The sequence below is a fragment of the Myotis davidii genome, unplaced genomic scaffold (genome assembly GCF_000327345.1).
Source record: "Myotis davidii unplaced genomic scaffold, ASM32734v1 scaffold1238, whole genome shotgun sequence".
Classification (NCBI taxonomy): domain Eukaryota; kingdom Metazoa; phylum Chordata; class Mammalia; order Chiroptera; family Vespertilionidae; genus Myotis; species Myotis davidii.
This window is the reverse complement of record NW_006289106.1, coordinates 118502-140131: the sequence shown is the minus strand read 5'-3', so window position 1 is coordinate 140131 and position 21630 is coordinate 118502. Positions and strand designations below refer to the sequence as shown.

The 21630-nt window shown below is 53.6% G+C and overlaps 2 protein-coding genes across 2 annotated transcripts in view; one reads left to right on the top strand and one right to left on the bottom strand.

Moving 5' to 3' along the window:
- Positions 1–2248: 2248 nt before the first annotated feature.
- Positions 2249–6652, top strand: NANOS3 (nanos homolog 3 (Drosophila)). The gene is made up of 2 exons (XM_006761399.2): positions 2249–4195; positions 6324–6652. The coding sequence occupies exons 1-2, from the start codon at positions 3736–3738 to the stop codon at positions 6392–6394; spliced, it is 531 nt and encodes a 176-aa protein (XP_006761462.1). The 5' UTR covers positions 2249–3735; the 3' UTR covers positions 6395–6652.
- Positions 6653–8334: 1682 nt separating this feature from the next.
- The window catches only part of LOC102767859 (chromosome unknown open reading frame, human C19orf57), a 20664-nt gene continuing 7368 nt past the window's right edge, over positions 8335–21630 (bottom strand). The window contains 5 exon segments of the mRNA XM_006761391.2: positions 8335–9141; positions 9470–9562; positions 11526–11611; positions 14722–15990; positions 19625–19880. Coding sequence (XP_006761454.1) covers positions 8991–9141; positions 9470–9562; positions 11526–11611; positions 14722–15990; positions 19625–19880 — 1855 coding nt within the window. The 3' untranslated portion in view covers positions 8335–8990.

Here is a 21630-nt window from a genome sequence, read left to right as displayed (position 1 = left end):
ATGGCCGGGACCAGCCTGTCCCGGCCGATTTGGGGGAAACCCTTGCAGGGACCTCCCTCTTTGGTAGGTCAAGATCAGTGAGTGCCCCGAGCGTCCTTCTGATAAGCCAAGGCTGTGGGTCCCATCTCCCCTCGGGGCACATACAAGAAGCAGCCAGTGAATGCATAAGTGGAGCAATAAATCGATGTTGCTCTCGCTCTCGCTCAAATCAATTTAAAAACCAACAATTTTACTTAAAAAACAAAAGACCAGTGCCCTCAGGGAAGCCAGGGGAGAGAAGGCACAGGGTGTCTCAGGGGGACCCTCAGTGTGGTCAGACCTCTGTGTGTGGTCTGATGACCTCGCATTCTAGCGTCATGGTCACCAAGAACAAAGCTTTTGAGGAACCTCAGCAGTTGTTACCACTCTCAGAGCATCACCTTCCTCATCGGTAAAATGAGTTTCCTAATAATAGGGTGATGTATGTAAACAATTGGCAGGAGAAAAGGGGAGGAGCCCGGGCCGCGGCCCACCCACCCCTGAATGGGGCCCTAATGGCTGGGCGGATGGGCCCCTGGGAGGCCCCCCACCTAGCGCTCCCGACAGGGGTGCGAACTTGACTGGACCCCGGCCTGGACGAGAGGCCCGGCTTAGGGGAAAGGGCTTCATGCGTTGGGGAAATTTCATGGGCGAGTCTTGCGGGGGTCGGGCTCCGAGGGGCTCCGGTTTGGGGGCAAGTCCTGTTGGGGCGGAACTTAGGGGGTTGGGCGCCAAGGGGGCGGCCTTGGCGATTCCTAGGGTCACAGTCCATGGGCGTCTAGGCACGACGGTTCCAGAGGATGGTCCTAGGGGCGGGCCTCTGTGACCTTGGCCGCCCCCCCGGGGGGCCGACAAAATGTGGGGTGCCACAAAGGTTAGGGCGGCTCGGAGGGCGGGGCCTGGGAGGAGGCCTTTAGGGGAGCTGGGCTCTTTGAGGACCTGTTTAGGCGGCAGGTTTTATGGGGTTGAATTTGGTGGGGGGGCTCCATGGGAATCTATTTGGGCGGGCTTTAGAAGGAGGGACCTGGGGACTGGCAATATGTGGGGGCCGTAAGGGGAAGGATCTGGGTGGGGTCTCGAGGGAGGGGTTTGAGGGGCTGTGCTGGCTCAGGTCAGCTACATCAGGGACATTTCAGGGTTTATTCAAACTTGGCATATTCGGGGTCCCTGGTCCTGCTTAGGGTATGTCAAGGGGTTCATTGGGGCGCCACCTTCCCCTGAGTGAAATGGGAGGGGACAGGAAATTTGAAGAAACCTCTCCCTGACGTCCTCACAGTCTGTGGACCCAGGTGGCGGCCAGCTCCCTAAAGACTGCGCCTGGGGGTACCCGAGGGGATGGGCACCCAAGTGTGCACAGCCCCTGGAGGGAAGGACTGGAAGCCCTTTCTACCAGGAGGAAATGAGGAGGGGGCAGCATCTTGCTGCAGTTGGAGTCCAAGTAGCTGTTTGCCCGCAGTGTATTTTGAGGTTTGAGGGTGAGCGACCTTGCATGGTCGCTCAAGGGCCTGAGTTCAGATGCCTTGAGACCCTGCAGGAGGGCACCAGGCGTCCCCTGACATCCTCTCGCTTCTCCCCTGTCCAGTGGGCAAATGGACCAAAGGGTGGGCCTGCATTTGCAAAGTGAAGGATGATGACCCCCAGGGGTTGTTGTGATTCATAAACAATTGTGCCCAGGAACACAGTGAGGCTTGTGGAAGGTATACATTGTATTAAAATGACTTGTTTATCTCTCTGTTGAATGATGCTCCTTCCCCCCTCTCCATGCAAGGCAGCCAGACACATCTTGGGGCCACTAGGAGTAGTGCCCCCTGGCCTCAGTCTTCCACACTGACAAATGGGCCACATCTGCACCATCCTAGGGCCCTTTTGAGGATGATGTGAGTACATGCATGGAGCAGGGAGCCCAGCACCCGGTATTGCCACATCCATGTAGCAAAACTACATAAACATCTACTGTTACAACTAGTTATATTAATGTCATGCTTTTCCAGGTCATGGAACAGACAGTTGGCACCTACTGTTTGCTTACTTAATGAGTCAATAGGTCCCTCCCTCCCTCACCTCTCTGGTTCCTTGCACCCCACCCTCTACTCTGGGACACCCCACTACCACCACCACCACCACCACCATCAAGAAGTTGCCAAGGGCTTGGGGGAACATTCAACCTGTCGGTGAGTTTGGGCAGCTCAGGCAAACCATCGACCGTTGAGTGGACCCCGAGGCCTGGAAGTGCCATCCAGCCATCGTGACCCCCCCACCTTCCATGATCTGGGGGGCTGGGTCCTACCTGATCACATCCCCTCCTTTAGGCCACAGAGAAAGTCACAATCAACATTCATTGTTGTCGGTGGGTTGTGAGGAGGAGGCCAGACCCACCGAGGGATGAATGTCACTGTGGCTGGGCCACACACAGCCTGAGGGGAGTGGGCTGGGGGACAAGACCCACCATGGGTTCCCCCCAAATTGCTCAGCCTGTACCTTGCCCTGACCCCAGCCTCTCACCACTTGGGAGGGCTGGGGTCTGGGGTCCTAATGGACACGAGCTGGATTTGGGGAGGAAATCCTGGAGGGTTGGAGGGGCTGGACAGCTAAAAACCCTTCTGGAAGCGGTGATGAGCTCTGCTCCCTGAGGCTCTTGAAAGAATAAGTGAAGGGTCCTCTTCTCTGTGTCCAAATCCTGGGCTCAGCTTTCTCACCCTCCTTGCCCACACCCTCCATTGCCCACCTAGCACCTTGGTGCTGCTGATCACTCCCCCTGCATGTCTGTGCCCCACTCCTGGGCACACTCCATCCTCCTGAGGCTGACTGAGCTCTCACTTGAGGGAGGGAAGATCAAGACTGGCGAGTGCTGGGGGTCCTCCCATTAGCCCAGCCTGGCCTCTGCTCTCCCCAGCCTCCCCATTTCACCCCCTCACCACCCCAGGGACAGAACAGGCTGCCTGGCCAGCACCTAGCCTTGGGGGCTCCAGTAAGGAGATGGGGGAAGGCAGACTTTTGTGTTAGTCTTTGTGAACAGCCTTAGGGGCAGGTGGCTTCATACCTCAGTTTGTTCATCCATTAAGTGGGGGACAATAGGTGTGAAAACACCCCAAGGCAGACCAGAGCTGGGGGCTGAGGGCCAGATACCATCCTCCTTCCAGGGACATCTGGAGAATCTGCAGGTGTCCCCCATCCAGTCCCCCCCCCCTCCCATTCCCCAAAGGCCCAGGGGCACCTGACCCTACCCCCAGCCCAGGGAAGGAAGAAAGCAATTACTAAGTTACAGGTTAAGTCAATGCTTGCCTTGAGGGCGGGGCTTCCAACACTATCCACCCACCCACCCCAAACCCTGTGGGGCAGGGTGGCAGGCCTCCTCAAAGGAGGGCTTGGGGGTAGCCCTCCAAACACCCTCTGGGTGGGGTATGTGGCTCTAAATTGCAGGTGCCCCCTGCAGACTGTGTCCTGTATCCCCCTTGCCCCACTCAGAGACCAAACATCTCCTTGGCAGGTGCATTTACAGGGAGCAGCAGCTAGCCCCCCTGTGACAATAAGAAGTCTCCCACAGGCTATTCCTCCCCCTTCACAATCCCTTGGAGGTATAAGGAGGGACTGACAGCCCAGACTCCTAGGCTCCAGAGAGGGGAAGGGAGGGGCAGGGAGGAAGTGGAGAAGGACGAGCTTGGGGCAGGCAGGGTTTCTCCTCTCTCTGCCCCAACGCCTGGCACATATTGCCCAGCCATGGGGACCTTCGACCTGTGGACAGATTACCTGGGTTTGGCACGTCTGGTGGGGGCTCTGCGTGGGGAAGAAGAGCCTGAGACCAGGCTGGACCCCCAGCCAGAACCAGTGCCAGGACCAGGGGATCCGAGGTCTAGCCCGGAACCCTCACCAGCTCCAGAACGCTTGTGCTCTTTCTGCAAACACAACGGCGAGTCCCGGGCCATCTACCAGTCCCACATGCTCAAGGACGAGGCAGGCCGGGTGCTGTGCCCCATCCTTCGAGACTACGTGTGCCCCCAGTGCGGTGCCACTAGAGATCGAGCCCACACCCGCCGCTTCTGCCCGCTCACCGGCCAAGGCTACACCTCTGTCTACAGCTACACCACCCGCAACTCTGCAGGCAAGAAGTTGGCTCGGTCTGACAAGGCGAGGACACAGGACTCCAGTCACCGTAGAGGAGGAGGAGGAGCCAGTGCAGGTGGCTGGGGGAAGTCCACTGTGATGCCTTTGTTAAGTGGGATTAACCCCAGTACCCACCTCATAGGGTTGGGGTCGAGAATCTGCGTAGGAACCTTTGTATTCTAGAAGTGTTGCCCAGGTGGGTCAGCTGGGGCTTGACTTTGCTCTGCAGTCTTGGGAAAGGGACTCTCCCTCTCTGGGCCCTTAGGGGAAATGCCATCCTTTCCCAGGCACAGGCGACCTGGCATGGAAGCCATGGGGATTAGCAAGCAATGGGATCTGGGGATGGGCACAGCAAGGGCTTGACAGTGGGTGGCTCTGAGGAGCTGTGTGCTCTGAGAGAAGTTGCTCAGACTCTCTGAACCCTAGCTTCCTTATTTCTTACTCATTTGCTAATAGTTTGTGTGCCTGTTCTATGCCAAGTGCTGGGCTGGGCTAGTGGTGAACAAGATAGATGGAAGAACAGCAGTTAAAACACAGGGTGATAGGTGCTGAATGGGGGAGTCTAGAGAAGTACCTGGTCCAGATAAGGGGACGCAGGAGGGCTTCCTGGAGGAAGGGACCTCGGGAAGCCTGATTTAGTTTGGTGGAGAGCAGGAAGTGTGGCCAGGCATTGGGGCTTGTTCAGGAACTTAGGGATGGGGAGTGTGTGACTGTGTGGTGGAGGGGGAGGTGTCAGAGACTTGGGGACAAGCTGAAGGGCCTATAGGGCCTTGTGGGTCACATTAAAGAGCTTGGACTTGGGCAGCAGGGACCCACAGAAGTGGCAAGACCATGTGTGCGTGTTAAGAGTGTGGCTAAGCGGGTGGACCTAGGGGTGGATTTGAGAGTGGTGAAAGCTGCTGGTTCTCCAGGCAGAGGTGTCTGAGGCAGGCCAGAGGGAATGGCCCAGGGCCCAGGGCAAGGTCAGGCTGGAGGGGAGTTTGCTGTGTGTGGGGCAGCCCCGTAGAGCACCCGGGGCTGTAGCTTAGGCGCGAGCTGCTCCGGAGCCCTCCCCCCTACCCAGGTCCAAGCCCAGTCTCCTCACCTGCATGGCCCCCCACTCTGATCTTGCTCATCAAATGTGGGTCTCACTTCACAAGTTTGTTTGGGTGAGGCCTGAGCCGCTGCATTTCTAAGCAGCTCCCCAGGAGGTGGCCACGCTGCCAGGCCACAGACCATGCAGGCTTTGAGTAGCTTGGGCTTCAATGACAGCAGTTATCAGAAGAGATGCAAAGACCTCAGCTCCGGTGGGGTTTTAAGGACAGATCCATTTCAGCGACTTTCTGGGGTAGTCAGCCAACAGAGGGGGTTCTTTTTAAAAAATTATTGATTTTAAAGAGAGGAAGGCAGAGAGAGACAAAAAGAAACATTAATGTGAGAGAGAAACATCCACTGGTTGCCTCCTGCACACATCCCGACTGGGGGTCAAACCAAAAACCTGGCTGGATGCCCAGCCAGGAATGGAACCCACCACCCTCTGGTGTATGTGGGGACCCTCCAACCAACCGAGCCTCACTGGCCAGGGCAGGGGAAGGGGTTCTGATGGGCAGTGTCGCTATGTGAGGACTGTGGGTGGGGACTGCCTCCCATCAGGCTGAGCTCCATGAGCGTGGTGAGCGGGGAGGATCCCAGCCTGTCCCCGCAGCTGCAAAGTGAACATTTTGAAAGAGCGAGCTTGCCTCCAGGAGAAGACAGTAACCCTGTGCGGTTCAGTGAGGTCCAACTTGGTGGCAGGAAGCTGAGGGGACACATGAGATGATGGTGTCAGAATCTTCCCTTTCCCCCTTAATTCTGAGGGAGCAGGAACACTCACCTCCCAGGGTATGGAGTGAAGGGTGAGGGAGACATCCCTGGCGCAAAAGGGCTGCGGGACGCCGGCCTCCCTGGTAACACTCTAGGTATCACAAATACGGGGTCCCTAGGCCCTACGGCCACGAGGGGGCAGCACCACAGGACGGAGCGGGGGGGGGGGGGGGGGGGGGGGGGGTTTCTGGGTCTCATCTGGGCTTGACTTGATCCAGTAATGTGATTTGGGTGCTGTTCCACAATCAGCCTCTGGGTGACGCCAGAGCCCTGACAGCCCTGTAGGTTGAACTGGTACTTTGGCCACATGAATCATCGCCTATTATTGTTTTTCTCCTCCCCCTTCCGCTTTTGAAACTCAGGTTCCAAAGGTGCCAGGAAGTCGTCGTCGGGACCTTCGCCTTCTTCCTGCTACCCCTCCAATTCTGCCTAGAGGGCAGGTGCGGGGAGGACGCCCGGGATACCGTCTTCCCCAAGCCTGGGGACTCCTTGAAGGCTGGATTTCAGGGAAGATGCATCAGGCAAGGACCCTCCCCTGCACCCCTCCCCCAGCCTGGGCCTTGAATGAGGGAGCAGCGCCAGGAAACACGACCCAAAGAGCCCTGTGAGGAAGGAGGTGGCCCCGGGAAAACCTGCCCTCCCTCCCCAACCCTGGGGGCCCAGTCAGCTCTCAATAAATGCTATGAATGGATCAGTGGTCAGATGAGGCTGGTCTTGAGACAGGTTAGTGGGAACAGCTTCGGAGGGGCTGGGGCACCTCTTTTCTCTCCTGGCTGTTAGCCTGCACATGTTCCTGTGATTCCCACTTTCCCGACTGCTATTTGGATTTCAGTTCACCCTGAGACCCTGGGGGAGCAGAGAAATGGGAGTGGGCACCATAGGGTGGCTGTGGGGCTTTGAGAGGTCCTGGCACTTCTGGGCATGACTTCTGCTGCTGGCATATTTGGGACTTTTTCTGATGTTTTCAAACACCCTTTCAGCCACTCATAACATATTGACATGCTAAATAGGTGGAATCTCACACGCTGGGAGTGAGGGCCTGATATGGGGGGAGAAATGGAGAGACAATTAGACCAAGCCTCCCTCACCCCCATTGTCCTCGCCAAGGAGGCCCTCAGTGAATGTTTTCCATCGCACCACAATGCTCCCGTGACTTGGGCCATGGACTCAGTATACCAAGCCCTTCTGGGTGGGGGCAAGAATGGGACTATGTTGACTATGCCCTGGGGGGGTCAGCCAGTTGAGGCCTTGCCCAGGGGTACTAGGAGGTCATCTGGATCTGCTTGGGCAAGAGAAGGAGATACAGAGCCCTCCCCACCCAGGGACTGTGATCCAGCTCTCCTGGGAAGGGGCTGTGCTCAGAGGAACACCTACCCCTGACTGTCTCCTCCATCACTGGAGGTTGTTTCCCTGGCAGGTGGCATGTGTCCATCCACATTCCCCTAAGTCAGGATGCTGGCCCCCACCCCCAACCCACACAGTCTTTCTCCCAGGGATGGGTGGAGGCAGGATTTGGACTTTGCAGGTCCCCTCTGCCCTTGAACTGGGACCTAGGGCCACCCAGAAGGAGAGTCTGGGATGGGAGCCTGCCCTTGAAGACAGCCTGCTGCCTAGGCATGGAGGGGGAGAATGGAGGCCAAAAACACCACAGAGGGCAGTCCAAAGGGTCTTCAAATTGAGTTAGGGACACAACATCCCAGGCACTGCCAGCTGCCGCGTACTGCCAAGGGCAGAGCTCCTAGGGTTTGGACACACTGGACAAACTGGCATGTCCTGGCGGGGTCAAGGAAGGAGGTGAAAGGGGACCCTGATCTGACTTGCTCCCCTCCTGAATAGTCTCGAGGGTGTAGGCAGTGGGAGGGGTGCTCTGCCATGGCCCTAGGAGTCTGGGTGAGGGAGTCACTGGCAGAGCCACTAATAAAGGGACAGGTCTGGTCCACCTGGTGGTGACCAATTTATTAGAAATAGCTTTTTTTCTGAGAAATGGGTTTGATGACAGTGTCTGGGGCTGCTTCTGATGCTACCTTGGGGGCTGTGGTCAGGCTTGTGGGGGATGAGGTGTGCAGTGGCCCCTCCTTGACATCCTGTCTTAATAACAACCCCCCAGGACTGCCTCCTTCCGGTCTGGGGCTTCAAAGCAGCTTGTCTCATGGAGAACAGACAGGGCCACTGAGCACGGGAAAAAAACACCTCCAGGTGAGTCCTGTGGGCTCACTGCCTCACAGGTGCTGGCGTGGGTGCCTCAGTGGGCCCACACAGCCACCCGCTCCCAGGGAATCCCACACACTTGGGAACTCGTGCGGACACCCTGACCTGTGTCCCAGCAATAGCCCTACTTGCCCTCCTAGGGAGGATGAGAAGCAAAAGGGGAAAGAGGCAGTTAGGTTTGTGGGCCGAATATCCAGGAACCCAAAGGCTTCAACCTTCAAACAACAGGCTCGGGGCCTTGCTAGGGAATCATTTATTAGTGCTCTTCCCAAAATAAATAAAATGGAAATCCAGAGAGAGGCAAACGCACAACCAACAAAGGGGGCCCTTTTTCCTCCAGGAACGAAACAAATTCTGAACCTGCCATAACCTCAGCTAAGGAGCCAAAATTTGCAAACCCAGATAAACATCTGGGTGGCTCTGGGCCCTGCTCCTGGGGCTCCAGCCCGCCTCCACTTCCCCCTGCAGCCTCAGCCACTCAGGGAGCAGGTTCCCTCCCCATACAGACTCCAGAGGGCTGCTGTGGACTCCAGTGTGGCCTCCATGGTTTCCCAGGGAGGCTGACTTCCAGGTCGGCTAAAGGGCAGTTTCTGGGGCCCACTAGTACCCGCTGGAGCATCTTGGGGATAACCAAGTACCAGGGGTGACAAAATACCAGGAGCAACATCAGGGGCTGAAGCTTTCCGGGGTCTGCAGGGGGACTGTTGGCAGCTCTGTGGCAGGAACATCAGGCACTTCTGGGGCCAGGGTTTGAACAAAACATAATCCATGGGAGGGGTAAGCCCTGCACACAGTCCCCCAGCTTCCCCATGCGGAGGCATCTACAAATCCCGCCAGGGTTGCTCCCCTCGAGGGAGAGCCCCAGCCCCCTTTGATGTGTAGGCCATGGGGGCTTTCCCTGCAGGCTTTGCCTTCCGGTAGTTGAGGCGCTTGAATGCTTCCAGGTCCCGGTGGGCATTCATGATCAGCCGGCTGCAGGAAAATGCTGGCTTGACTATGAGGCAGAGCAGGACACACCCACACTCCTGCTTGCACATTCTCACAGAGGCTCACACACTCTCAGACACACATGCACAATCAGAATCAACCTGTTACAGTGGTCCACTGACTGTCCCAGGCCCTCTCTAGAACCTAACAAGTCTGTAAAGGATGAATCTATGACGTAATAGGTGAGAGCCCAGGAGGAGTGACACTTTTTGGAGGCCCTTTGATGGGAGGTCTGGGCGGCTGTAGGGCACCTCCTTCTTGCTGCCACACTGGTTTTCCCATCCCACTGCCTGTCCTATCCATCCCCTCTTACTTCAGGTTGGAGAGTTCAATAATGAGGCCGCGCATGGTATTGGTTGCGTCCTCCATCCTGGTGGCTTCACGGGGCTGGATCCCCTTGTGGGTCCTGGAGGGAAAGGAAGATAAGAGGCCTGACCTCAGCAGGCAGCTCCACCAAACACCATTCCGGGGGGCTTTCGCTGGGCCTTCAGCTGTCTGCTTTCCCAGATATTAAGCTACTGCAGGCAGAGCTCTGATGGCCAACCCAGCTGGATCGATTGCCAAAAGCACACCCAGAATCCAGCCACCTCTCCCCACCAGTCTCCCCAGACCCCCAGCTCCTGCGCCCACAGCTTGTCTCCCATGCAGTATGGGGTGGAGGGCTGTGAAAATGGTCACTGCACCATCTGCTGCCCACTCCAGCCCCCATCCCCTCCCTCCCGTCCCTGCCTTCCCTCCAGCCACAAGATGAATTCCTGGCCTTTTCCTGAGTACCTTAGGGCTCTGGAATGTTCTCTCCCAAATGTCTCCTTCTTGAGGGGGATTGGGGGAATACTTTTCTGATCACTGAGTTAAAATTTTAACCTCTTCTCCACTGACTTTTCCTCCCTAACACTCTGCCGTCTGCTTATCTAATTTGCTTGTCTCTTTCTCACCCTGCCTGCCCCACCCAATGTGCAGTAGATGGTGGCTTCATGTTTTGTCCTGTCCCACGCTGCCTGCCCAGTGCCCAGTGCCCAGAACAGTTTCTGGAAGAGCCGGCACTGGATGGTGTTAACCTCTATGGGAGCAGTGGATGTGCCACAGCACCCACTGTATCTAACATGTGGCCTGCGGGTGCTGGCAGAGGGTTGTCCTCCTGGCCTCCAGTCAACAGCTTTCCCCAAATCACACCAGACCCTGGCATGGCAGCACCTCCTGGTCTTTCACTGCAGGATCTCTGTTCTGCTCCACCTGCTGCTGTCACCCAAGATGGCTGGCTGACCTGGGCCTTAGCTTCTTTTGTGTCTTACTCACCATGGGCCATGACCACAGGCCCTGCCCTGGGGGCCTTCCAGATGTCCATGTGGGGTCACATCGCCCAGCAAGGACATCAGACTCAGACGCGATTCCCCCTCCTCTTTGCTCAAACAATGGTGGGGCCATTTTGACTGAATGGCCTCTGGTACTTGTGCAGGGTGTGTGTGTGTGTGTGTGTGTGTGTGTGTGTGTGTGTGTCACTAGTACAACAGGTACTAGTGACAAAGCTTATGCAAGGGAAGAAGGCAAAAACATGCTACCTTATCCCTGGAGGAGGAGGAGGAGGCGGGAAAGAAAAACTCACCCAGGGTTGCACCCCTAGTCCCTCCTCCACACTTGCTAGACAGAAACAGAAGCTTGGCCATAAATAATTGATAAGGCACCGCCTCTGCAGAGAGGCCTGTAACAGGAGAGGATGGCACCCAGTGCTTGCCCCGGCAGGGCGGGAGAAAGGACTGGAGGGAGATGGCAGACTGTGAGAGCCTCTGGAGCAAGGGGAGAGGACACCCTCGTCCCACACATGCACACTCCTCAGGTGGATGGACAGTGCACCCCGTGGCCTGCCTGGGGCACAGAGCCACGTGGGAAGTGAGGAGACAAGCCAGGTCAGACCCTGGAGGGCCCACCCTGGGCCAGACTGGGACCGCCCAAGATCGGCCGGTCAAGGTCCTTAGCCGTTTCACTCTGTGGAGATTCAGGGAAAGTTCTGGACCTTTCTCCAGAAAAATGCACACACTGAATTCAAACAACCCACAGAACCAGGGGCACCACCAGGGGTCCGGGAGAGATGCTTGTTTGGGGGCAGATGGCTGGTGACCAGTTCTCCACCCGCGGGGAGCCGGGGACACACGCAGTTTGAAGGACAGGAGTCAGCTCCCTTACTGGGTTGAGGAAAGCGAGGCCCAGTGAGGGAGAGCCAGGCCCCTTCATCAGCAAAATGGGAGCTCACGGGGCTGGGGCGGGGGGTGAAGATCATGGCAGCTCAGTGCCAGGAAAGCAGTGACACTCCCTCTCTAAAGGGAAGACCCCCCCTAGATGAGGGTCCTAGGGTGGCCTCCCACCTGGCCTACCTTGGCTGAGACTCCATGAGGGGGCCTCCTTCAGTACTCAGGCTGGCGCCAGGCCAGCAAGGGCCCACCCCGCTCCCTGCAGGAAACTGGAAAGAGAGCACATGTGTGAACAGTTACCCTGCACAGGAAAGGAAAGGAAAGTCACACAGGAAACGTCTGTGACCCTGGGCCACGGCAGGAACACCGAGGCTGGAACTCCTGGAGGAAAAGTGGTTAGACCTGGGGGCCACCAGCTGGGCTGCTCTTGCCATCACCCCTCAGAAAGAGAGCAGACAGGGAACCACGGGGCCTGACCCTGCTGTCCTCTCCTGGGCCTGCACCTTCCAAAAAGCTGCCCTATGCCTGGGGGCTCCATCCACACATTCTCTGTGCATCCTGCAGTATCTAGAAAGGCACAGAGAGGACCCCTCGGTGCAGTGACTGTAGTAAGGTGGGCATCAGTGTTGAAGGGAAGAGGTCAGCCAGATAAGCCACACATTTTATGTCAGGAAAAGATCTTGCAAATCTATTACAAAGGAAAAATTCATAATTAATAGGGGAGAGAGCCAAATAACCCGGAGAAGCTTAAGTCTCTAAATGTTGACAGTAGTTTAATTTTTGTGGAAAATATCAGGCTCAATCACGGGGTGACATGTGTCCCATGGAAAGAGGCCGGGGTCGGGGTGGGGGCAGCAGCTTAGCCCAGAGCCTCTTTTAAGGAGACCGAAGTCTTGGGGTTGGAAAGGGGCCTGTTCTAGGGACATCCTCTCCCCTGATGGGGTGGGGACAGGGTGAAGGATTGAGCTACACTAGCAAAGAAGTACCTGAAAAACTGCCTGTAGCCAGTGGTTCTCACCTGGGGATGACTCCATCCCCAGGAGACACTTCACAATGTCTGGGGACATTCTTGGTTGTCACGACTGGGTAAGAAGGTGCTACTGGCATCTGGGTGGAGGCCAGAGATGCTGCTCAACATGCTACAGTGCACAGGACAGTCCCCCCCCACCAGAACGAGCTGGCCCTGGACGCCAGCAGTGCCAGCTGGGGTCTCTGCCGTAGACAATAATACAGTGTCTCCCAGCATCTAGCTATTTCATGCAGGCAACTCTCACTTAAGGACCACATATTCACCAAACTCACTGCACTGTTCCTGGCCATGGGAATATTCTCTCTCCCACCGGGACTGTGTAAATGTCGGTCACAACAAAAGTGTTTCTGAACATGCCAGGGTCAGAGCTGTAGGCCCCTGAAAGGGACCTGGGACTCAGCTTTGATGCTCCTTTGATGCAGCGGTGTATGGAGGCTCCACAGCTTTGGGGTATCATGTCCCAAGGGAGCTGTTGTAGAAGAAAACACCAGTTCCTGTGAGGGGACCTGGGTTTGAAGCTGGTCAGTCACCGCTGTGTAACCTCTGAGTCTCTGAGTGGCTTCACCTGACGCGGCACCCACCACCGTACCTGGTGAGGCTGCCCTCTCTCTATCTGTGCTGTACCTAAGTGTCCCTGCCCACCTGGCCTTCCTGCCAAGGGCTATCAGAATCTTCCCATGAGAATTTGCTTGTGCTGGGTCACCCCAACTTGTTCAGGAACGCCCAATATCTAAACAAAACTCGTCTGGGCGTTGGCAGCCTTGTCAAGGCAGCGCCTACTCCCCTGGGGCACCTGTCAGGTCTGACCACCTGGCTGTGTGCCCAGGGCCCCCCCACTGCTGACTCCCAAGTGCACAGTCACTGGCAGCCTGTCCGGAAGGGCTCGCTCTTTTGCCTGCTGGCTGCCACCAAATGTCCCAACTGCTTCCCCAGCTCTCTCCCTTAGCCACTGCCCAAGAGGCCAGAGACTGGGAGTAACTCAGACGGCATTTCCTTCCGAGTGAGGAGTTTGCACTTTTCAAGAAACAAGGCTCCAATTCTAAAATTTCAGCTGTTCCCAGGAGATCGTGTTCTAACTCTGCACTGTGACCTACTTTCCATGATCTTGCTCATCTGGTGATCATGAGACAGGTGCAGGAGGAGCCAGGGCCCAGACAGCCCAGCGAGGGCCAGGTCTGCAATCACCTCACAGGTGAGCACTGTGGAGGGCCAAAATGCAGTGGAGACCACATTCGCTCAACCCAGTCACGCCCCCTTCGCCCTCAGAACAGCTGGCTTTCTTCAGCTGGGCACCGATGAGATCCTGTGCTTGTTTGGGAGCTGTGTCACAGGCAGACTCTTTAAGTTACAAAATGAAAGGGTAAAAAAGTGCTCACTCTGGTCCTAGCTGGTTTGGCTCAGTGGATAGAGTGTCGGCCTGTGGACTGAAGGGTCCCAGGTTCAATTCCGGTCAGGGGCGATTCTGGTCAGGGGCAGGCTCGATCCCCAGTGCGGGGCGTGCAGAAGCAACCGATCAATGATTTTCTCTCATCATTGATCATTGATGTTTCTATCTCTCTCTCCCTCCCTCTCCCTTCCTCTCTGCAGTCAATAAAAATATATATATTTTAAAAATGCTCACTTTGGGAGAGGTAGGCGGGAACAGTGCTACTGAAAACCTCAGAGGGGCAGGGACCATGCAGGCTCTTGACAAGCATGTATTGAATACATTTTTTGGGGGAAAAATCTTAACAGGGACAGCTGAGAAAACAGGCCATCGTTTGTAAAGGGAGTTGGACTCCACATTCTGGGATGGGGTGGCTGAGGCATAGGTGTAGAATCAGGACAATCCGGATGCAGACCCAGCCTCCTCCCCTCCTGGCTGTGTCACCTCTGGCAGGTGCCCAACCCAGTGTGTGGAAAGAGAACTGAGAACCACCTACCTCTCAGAGCACCACTGCAAAGCACTTAGCCCAGGCTCAGGTGTGCCACCAGCCAGGGACATGGAGCCTACCCTGGGAGCAGGGCTCAAGCAAGGCTGCCACCTGCCCTGACAGGTGAACGCCAGGGCTGGCAGAGGCTCATTGGGCAGCTTTCCCACTGCCTGTCACGCAGGCAGCCCCCAGCATAAAATCAAAATTCCATACATATGTTTGGCACAGGCCCCTCATGGAAAAGCAGGTCTTTCTGGAAAATCACAGACTCCACACATCCACTGAAGTTGCAACTCAGACCCCCTAGACTCGTCTGCCATAGAAACAGACGACCACACGCCCCATCTTCCCCCACCATTGGGTGGTTTGGACGAGAGCCTGTGGACACTGGCACCTGTTCTGGGATGGTCTGGCTGTAACTTAAGGAAGCTCTTACCTGCTCAGGTGGGGCTTCAAAGTTGAGGGCTTCCAGGGCATCCTGTAGCTGGCTGTCTGGCAGGAAGTCGAGTTCCAAGGTGGCCTGGTCTGCAGGGTCAGGATGCTTGGGCTGGCCTGCTGGGCCTGCAGGGGCATCTGCGCTGCCCTGGTGGGCCCTGGCATCCGGGGGAGGACCAACCACTGTTTCTCTGTGCAATGGTGGAACAGAGGCTCCAAGGGACGGACTGAACCCCCCAAAGTCTTGTTCATGGCTCTGGCTACCTAAGTCGGCTGCCTTTTCACCTGAGGGCTGTGACAACAAAGACTGCGCACACACACCTCCCAGCCCTTCTTGATCCAGGTCTGGTACCTGTGTCTGACCAACAACTGGGTCAATTTCCGAGGCTACAGGACTGGAACATCCAGCACCTACTGAGGTCTCATGGGTCTCATGAGCCAGAACCAGGGAGGCTGCAGGGCCCCTGGAGACATCACCAGGGGGGTCGGCCTCCCACCCTTCCTCTCCTCTGCTTTCTGTGGTCTCCCCAGCGAGAGGCGGGCCTGTGAGCAGGGCCCTGCTATGGCCTCCATCAGGGGCCTTCCCGCTGGGAGAGGCAGGTGCCTGGGTGTTAGCCTTCTCGTCTGGCCCCGTCAACTCCAGAGCCCTCTGTTCTGACTTGGTGGGGTCTGTGACCACATCTGTGATGACACTGATCCTAAGGGAGGAGTGTCTGGGGCTGCTACAGCTCCCTCCTGCTTCCTTGCCAACCCTGCTGAGTATCTGCAGGGGGTCAGGTGAGGCCTGGGCTGCAGATCCAGGCTCTGAGCCCCGAGCGACCGGGCCTAGGACGCTGTCTCCTTTCTCCTGGTCAGTCCCTGTTCCCCCTTGGCCACCTTCCTCCTGTGGGACTCCTTGGTCTGGCTCCTTCTCCTCAGCACCACTGCTTGGCAGATGCCCTTTCTGGCTGAGATCACCTGGAATCCAACCCCCCTCTGTGCTTCCAGCATCTGGCAAATTGGTCCCTTGTTCCAATAGACAGTCCTGGCTGGCACTCTCTGAAACCAAGGGCACCATCCCCCATTCTGAAGAAATGTCATTGGAGACCTCAGGCTGAGAATCCCCCCCGCTGGACACAGGTGTTACAGCGCTTTGGACACTCTGCTCGGAGTGGGTGCCATCTGTTTGCGTCTGGTCTCCTGGCTCCCAGGCCTCCAAGATAGTGAGCTCTGGGGACTCCTGCCATGACTGGCTTCCTGCCTGCTGGGCACTGGGCTCTGGTGGTGTCTCCTGTGTAGAGAGAAAGACTCAGCCTCAGGCCTTCAATAACCAAGCACTCTGAAGATTTTTCTAGTTGTTACTGGCCCCTGTACAAAGTCTCAGACGCTGTGCAGACCACTGAAGGGATCAGTACAGTAATTCCCTCTTATCCATGGGGGATGCGCTCCAAGACGCCCAGTGGATGCCTGAAACTGCAGATAGTACTGAACCCTGTATATACTATGTTTTTTCCTATAAATACATGCCTATGATAAAGTTATATTTCAAATTAGGCACCATAAGAGATTAACAACAGTAATTAATGATAAAATAGGACAATTATAACAGTAGACTGTAATAAAAGTTATATGAATGGCTTTGAGGCCATTACTGAGTAAAATAAAGGTTACTTGAATACAAACACTGTGATACCACAGCAGTCAATCTGATAACGCAAATGGCTACTAAGTGACTAATGGGAAGGGAGCATATGCAGGGTGGAGCCACTGGACAAAGGGACGATTCATGTCCCAGGCAGGACGGTGTGAGATTTCATCACATTACTCAGGACGGCATGCAATTTAAAACTTATGAATTGTTTATTTCTGGATTTTCTATTTAATATTTTTTTGGAAGTGGTTGACCACAGGTTAACTAAAACCATGGACAGTGAAAGCACGGAAAAGGGGGGACTACTTACTAGCACAGGGCAGAGCTTTGTGCCACAGGCCGGAGGGTAACGGGAAGCCCAGGAACCCTTCCCACATCCCCTTCTCCCCACCAGGCATGTGGAGATCAAGGGGGTCTGTGGATGACACTAATGTCAATTGCCCGGACTGGAGATGAACCATACTTATGTAAGAGTCACCACTTGGGAAACGAGGGGAGGACATACAGGACTTCTCTGTGCTGTTTTGTTGTTAAATTGTGGTATGATGCACACAATGTAAGGTTCACCATCTTAACCATGTTTTGTTGTTGTTAATCATCACCTGAGGATATTTTTCCATTGATTTTTAGAGAGTGGAAGGGAGGGGGAGAGACAGAGAGAAAGAAACATCAATATTAGAGACACATCAATTGGTTGCCTCCCACATGAGCCCCGATCAGGGCTGGGGATAAAGCCTGCAACCGAGGTATGTGCCCTTGACCAGAATTGAACCCAGGACCCTTCAGTCAATGGGTCAATGCTCTAGCCACTGAGCAAAACCAGCTAGGGCACTATCTTAACCATTTTTAAGTGCACAGTTCAGTGGCATTAAGTAAATTCACACTTGCATGCAACCATCATCATCACCCATCCCCAGAACTCTTCACCTTGTACAACTGAAGTTCTATTCCTATTAAACACTAAGTCTCCATACCCCCTCTCTCCAGCCCCTCATGACCTCCACACTACTGTTGTTAGAAGTTTGACTAATCTAGGGACCTTATGTAAGGGGAATTGTATGCCATTTGTTGCTTTGTGACTGGCTTATTTTGTTAGCATAATGTCCCCAGGTTCATCTGTGTTGCAGCATGCAGCACTATATCCTTCCTTTGTAAGGGTGAATAATATTCCATTGAGTGGATATGCAACATTCTGTTTATCCCACTCATTCATCCATCAATGGGTCCATACTGTTTTTTGCAACTTCCTATAAATCTCTAATTATTTCAAGATAAACTGTTTAAAAGGTGGGAGATGACCAGAGCAGGCTCAGAGAGAGTATGGTTCCAGCTGGGACATAGATGGAGTACCATCCTTAGGTAGATGGCAGCTCGATCCTTCTAGGTGCTCAAGCCTAAACCTGTGGAGTCACTGCAGCCCAGATCGCCCCTGACTGTAGATGCATGTATCTGACATTCCCACCTGGCATTTCCTGGTCACCTCCAATGTGACACAACCAACACCAGCTCCTGAGCATCTCCTCAGAGTCTCCCTGTCTCAACTAGCAGCAACTCCATGCTTCAAGTTATTCAGCCCCTAATAATGGAGTCAACCTAATATCTCCCTTCCTTTCACCCCCATGCCATCATCTCTCCCTTCAAATTGAACTGCAAATAAATGCAATACCTAAGGACTGAGGTTTGCATCCAGGATGCCTACAGAGAGCAGCTGCTCCCCCACTTCTTTTGTAGTTATCAGTGTTGGGGGGGGGGCACCTTCTCAATAACCTTCCTGCACAGTAGGGCAAATATTTCTAGGAGAGGGTCTGCATTGCAAATGTCAGACCACCGAAGGTCACAGCATGTCTATAGGGCTTCAGTAAAGCCACCAGCCACCAGACCGCTGAGTTACATACAGCCTTTTCAGCATCAATGGCAAAGCTATCACCCCTACTTTTTTTTTAAATTAAACTTTTTGTAAGATCATTGCAAATTCTTGTGCAGTTGTGAGAAATAATGTGAAAAGACCCTTTGTGCTCCTCACCCGGTTTGCCCCAATGGTAACATCTTATATAACCAAAGTGCAGTATCACAACCAGGGTGTTGAAATTGATCAAGTCCCCCACCTTATTCGGCTCTCCCATTCGTGTATGTGTATTAAGTTCTATACGGTTCTCTCACTGGTGGAGGCTGTGTATCCACTCTGAGAGTTAAGATATTGAAAAGTTGCAAAACAAAGATTCCTGGCACTGCCATTTGCAGCCACACCTCTCTCCCATGTTGTGACCTCCCGTCCCTCCCCCTGCCCCATCTCCAACTGCTGGCAACCCCTAGTCCACCCTACATGTCTATGATCTTTGTCATTTCAATAATGTTCTGTAAATGGAACCCTATAGCAAATAACCTTTCAGGATTGGCTATTCCTACTCCATGTAATGCTCTGCAGATCCATGTGGTTGCCTGTGTCACTACTTTGCTCCTTTTTTTATTGCTGAGTTGTGTTCACGGTGTACTGTAGACAGACCATGGTTTGTTCAACCATTCACCAGTTGAAAGATATCAAGGGTGTTCCCAACTAAGGCTGATTACAAACACAGTTGCTGGCATTCCCACCACTCACTTGTTCTGGGGCCTGTTACCAGACAGTGTCAGTGCTGGAGCTCACAGTGGCAAGGATAAGAGAGCACACTGTGAGACCCCCCACAGCCCCAACTTGCCCAAAAGCTACTGAGAAGCAAAGGGGTTCAGGGACAGAACATGGGCTGCCTTTCTGAGTTTTCTTTTTTAATCCTTACCGGAGGATATGTTTTTATTGATTTTTAGAGTGGGAGGGAGGGAGGGAGAGAGAAAGCAAGGAAACATGATCAGTTGCTTTCTGCATGGCATGCACCCTGATAGGGGATAAACCCACAAACTAGATATGTGCCCTGACTGGGAATTGAACCTGCAATCTTTTGGTGTTTGGGATGACACTCCAACCAACTGAGCAGCAACTGGTCAGGATTGCCTTTCTGAGTTTTCTAATATTCACGCAATGTGGGCAAGAGGGCTCTTGCCTCCAGCACTCTGATATGGGCACAGCTGTCCTGAGTGCCTCTCACAGGCATGGGAGCTGCTTGCATAGCACCTGCAGTCCAGAGACATCTGTAGTGCAATGTGCTGAAAATGGGGTGTGGAGAGGTGCAGATCTAGCCATTGCCAAAAAACAACCACAACAAGGTTAAACTCAGCTGCCAAGGCTTGGCCAAGAAGCTGCCCATCTATGGGGCTCAGCCTGCTGATTTTAGGGTCTTACCGAGCTAAAGGCCCCACTCCCGAGGTCCTCTTCCCTCGTAGCAGCTAGTCTTGTCACTGCCTTCCTGGGTTTTGCAAACTGCGGGACAAACCTCCTGTCTGAGTTCTGTGAACCAGATACAACAAGAACAAAGCAGCAATAAATATAAGGGAGGAATGAGGTCTAAGAAAACAAACAAATGCCAAAACCGGGCAGTTTCTCCTTTTCTGGTTGCGAGAGGCTCCTGGAAGGAGCTCCAGCTTCCTTGTCCGGAGAGCTGGGTGGAGAAAGACAAAACAAGAGGTTCTGAAATCACCCAAGGCTTTCAGTGCACCTAGTGGGACAGAGAATGAAGTCCAAGGGCAAAGCAGTGCTCAGTCTCCCAGAAGGGAGGTCCTGGAGCACCTTCTTGCTGAGAGAGGGTGGGATGAAGGGGAGCAGTGAGCTGGGGAACATTTGACTCCAAGAAGGGTGCTGAGTCCACATCTAGAATCGAAACTGCCTGCTGTGGCAGCACTTCACCCTTATAATCCCAGGAATCGGCTCCTCAGGTAAGACCAGGAATTCTCATTTGCACTGATACTCCTGCCTCCAACTCTGCAAATTCTAAGGGAATTTGTAGATATGAGAAACACAGTGCCAAAAGAAACAGGAGTATTCATAATTGCCAAAACGTGATGGCTTCCAGTGCGTAAATGGTACAACCAGAAAATGGAATGTTATTCAGCACTAAAAAGAACTGAGCCCTGGCCAAGTGGGTCAGTTGGTTGGAGTGTCGTCCTATGCACCAAAAGGTTTTGGGTTCGATTCCCAGTTCGTCTGAAATCAATAAAAATATATTATATATATTTTTAAAAAGACCAGTGGTTGCCAGGATCAGGGGGAGAGATGAACAGTCTCTCATTAGTCATAATTGCTAAAACTTGGAAACACAGATATCCTTCAGTATATGAATGCATAAATAAACTTTGGTACATTTGAAGAATGTAATATTATTTAGTGATAAAAAGTAATGAGCTATGAAGCCATGAAAAGACATAGAGGAAACTTAAATGCACATTACTAAGTGAAAGAAGCCAATTTGAAAGGCCGCATATTGTATGATTCCAACTACATGAAATTCTGTAAAAGGCAAACTATGGAGAAGTAAAAAGACCAGTGGTGCCCTAGCCGGTTTTGCCAGTGGATAGGGTGTAGGCCTGTGGACTGAAGGGTATCGGGTTCAATTCTGGTCAAGGGCATATGTCCAGGTTGCGGCTCAATCCCCAGTAGGGGGCGTGCAGGAGACAGCTGATCCATGACTCTCTCTCTCATCATTGATGTTTTTTTCTCTCTCTCTCCCTCTCCTTTTCTCTCTGAAATCAATAAAAATATATTATATATATTTTTAAAAAGACCAGTGGTTGCCAGGATCAGGGGGAGAGATGAACAGTCTCTCAGAGCACAGGGGATTTTTAGGGCAGTGAAAATACTCTGTATGATACTATAGTGGTAGACACACGTCTTTATACATTTGTCCAAACCCATAGGATGTATACCAAGAGTGAACACTAAGGTAAACTATAGACTTTGGTTGATGATATGTCAGTGTAGGTTCATCTTTGGCTAAAAAAATAAAAAGTACCATTCTGGTGAGTGATGGTGATAATGGGGGAGGCTATGCATGTGTGAGGCAAGGGGTATGTGAGGAATTTCTGTTTTCCTCTCAAATCTTTGTAAACCAAAATGCTCTGAAATTAAAAAAAAGTGCTCTGAAATTTTTTTGTTTACATTCTCATCTGAGGATGTGTTTTATTGATCTGACAGAGAGAGAGAGAGAGAGAGAGAGAGAGAGAGAGAGAGAGAGAAATATCAATCGGCTGCCTCCCATACATGCCCTGATGGGATTGAACCTGCAGCCTAGGTATGTGCTCTGACCAGGAATCAAACCTGCAACTTTTGTTGGCAAATGGGACGATGCTCCAATCAACTGAGCCACGCGGCCAGAGCTAAAAATAAAATCTTTTAAAAAACATTGGTGAGACTAC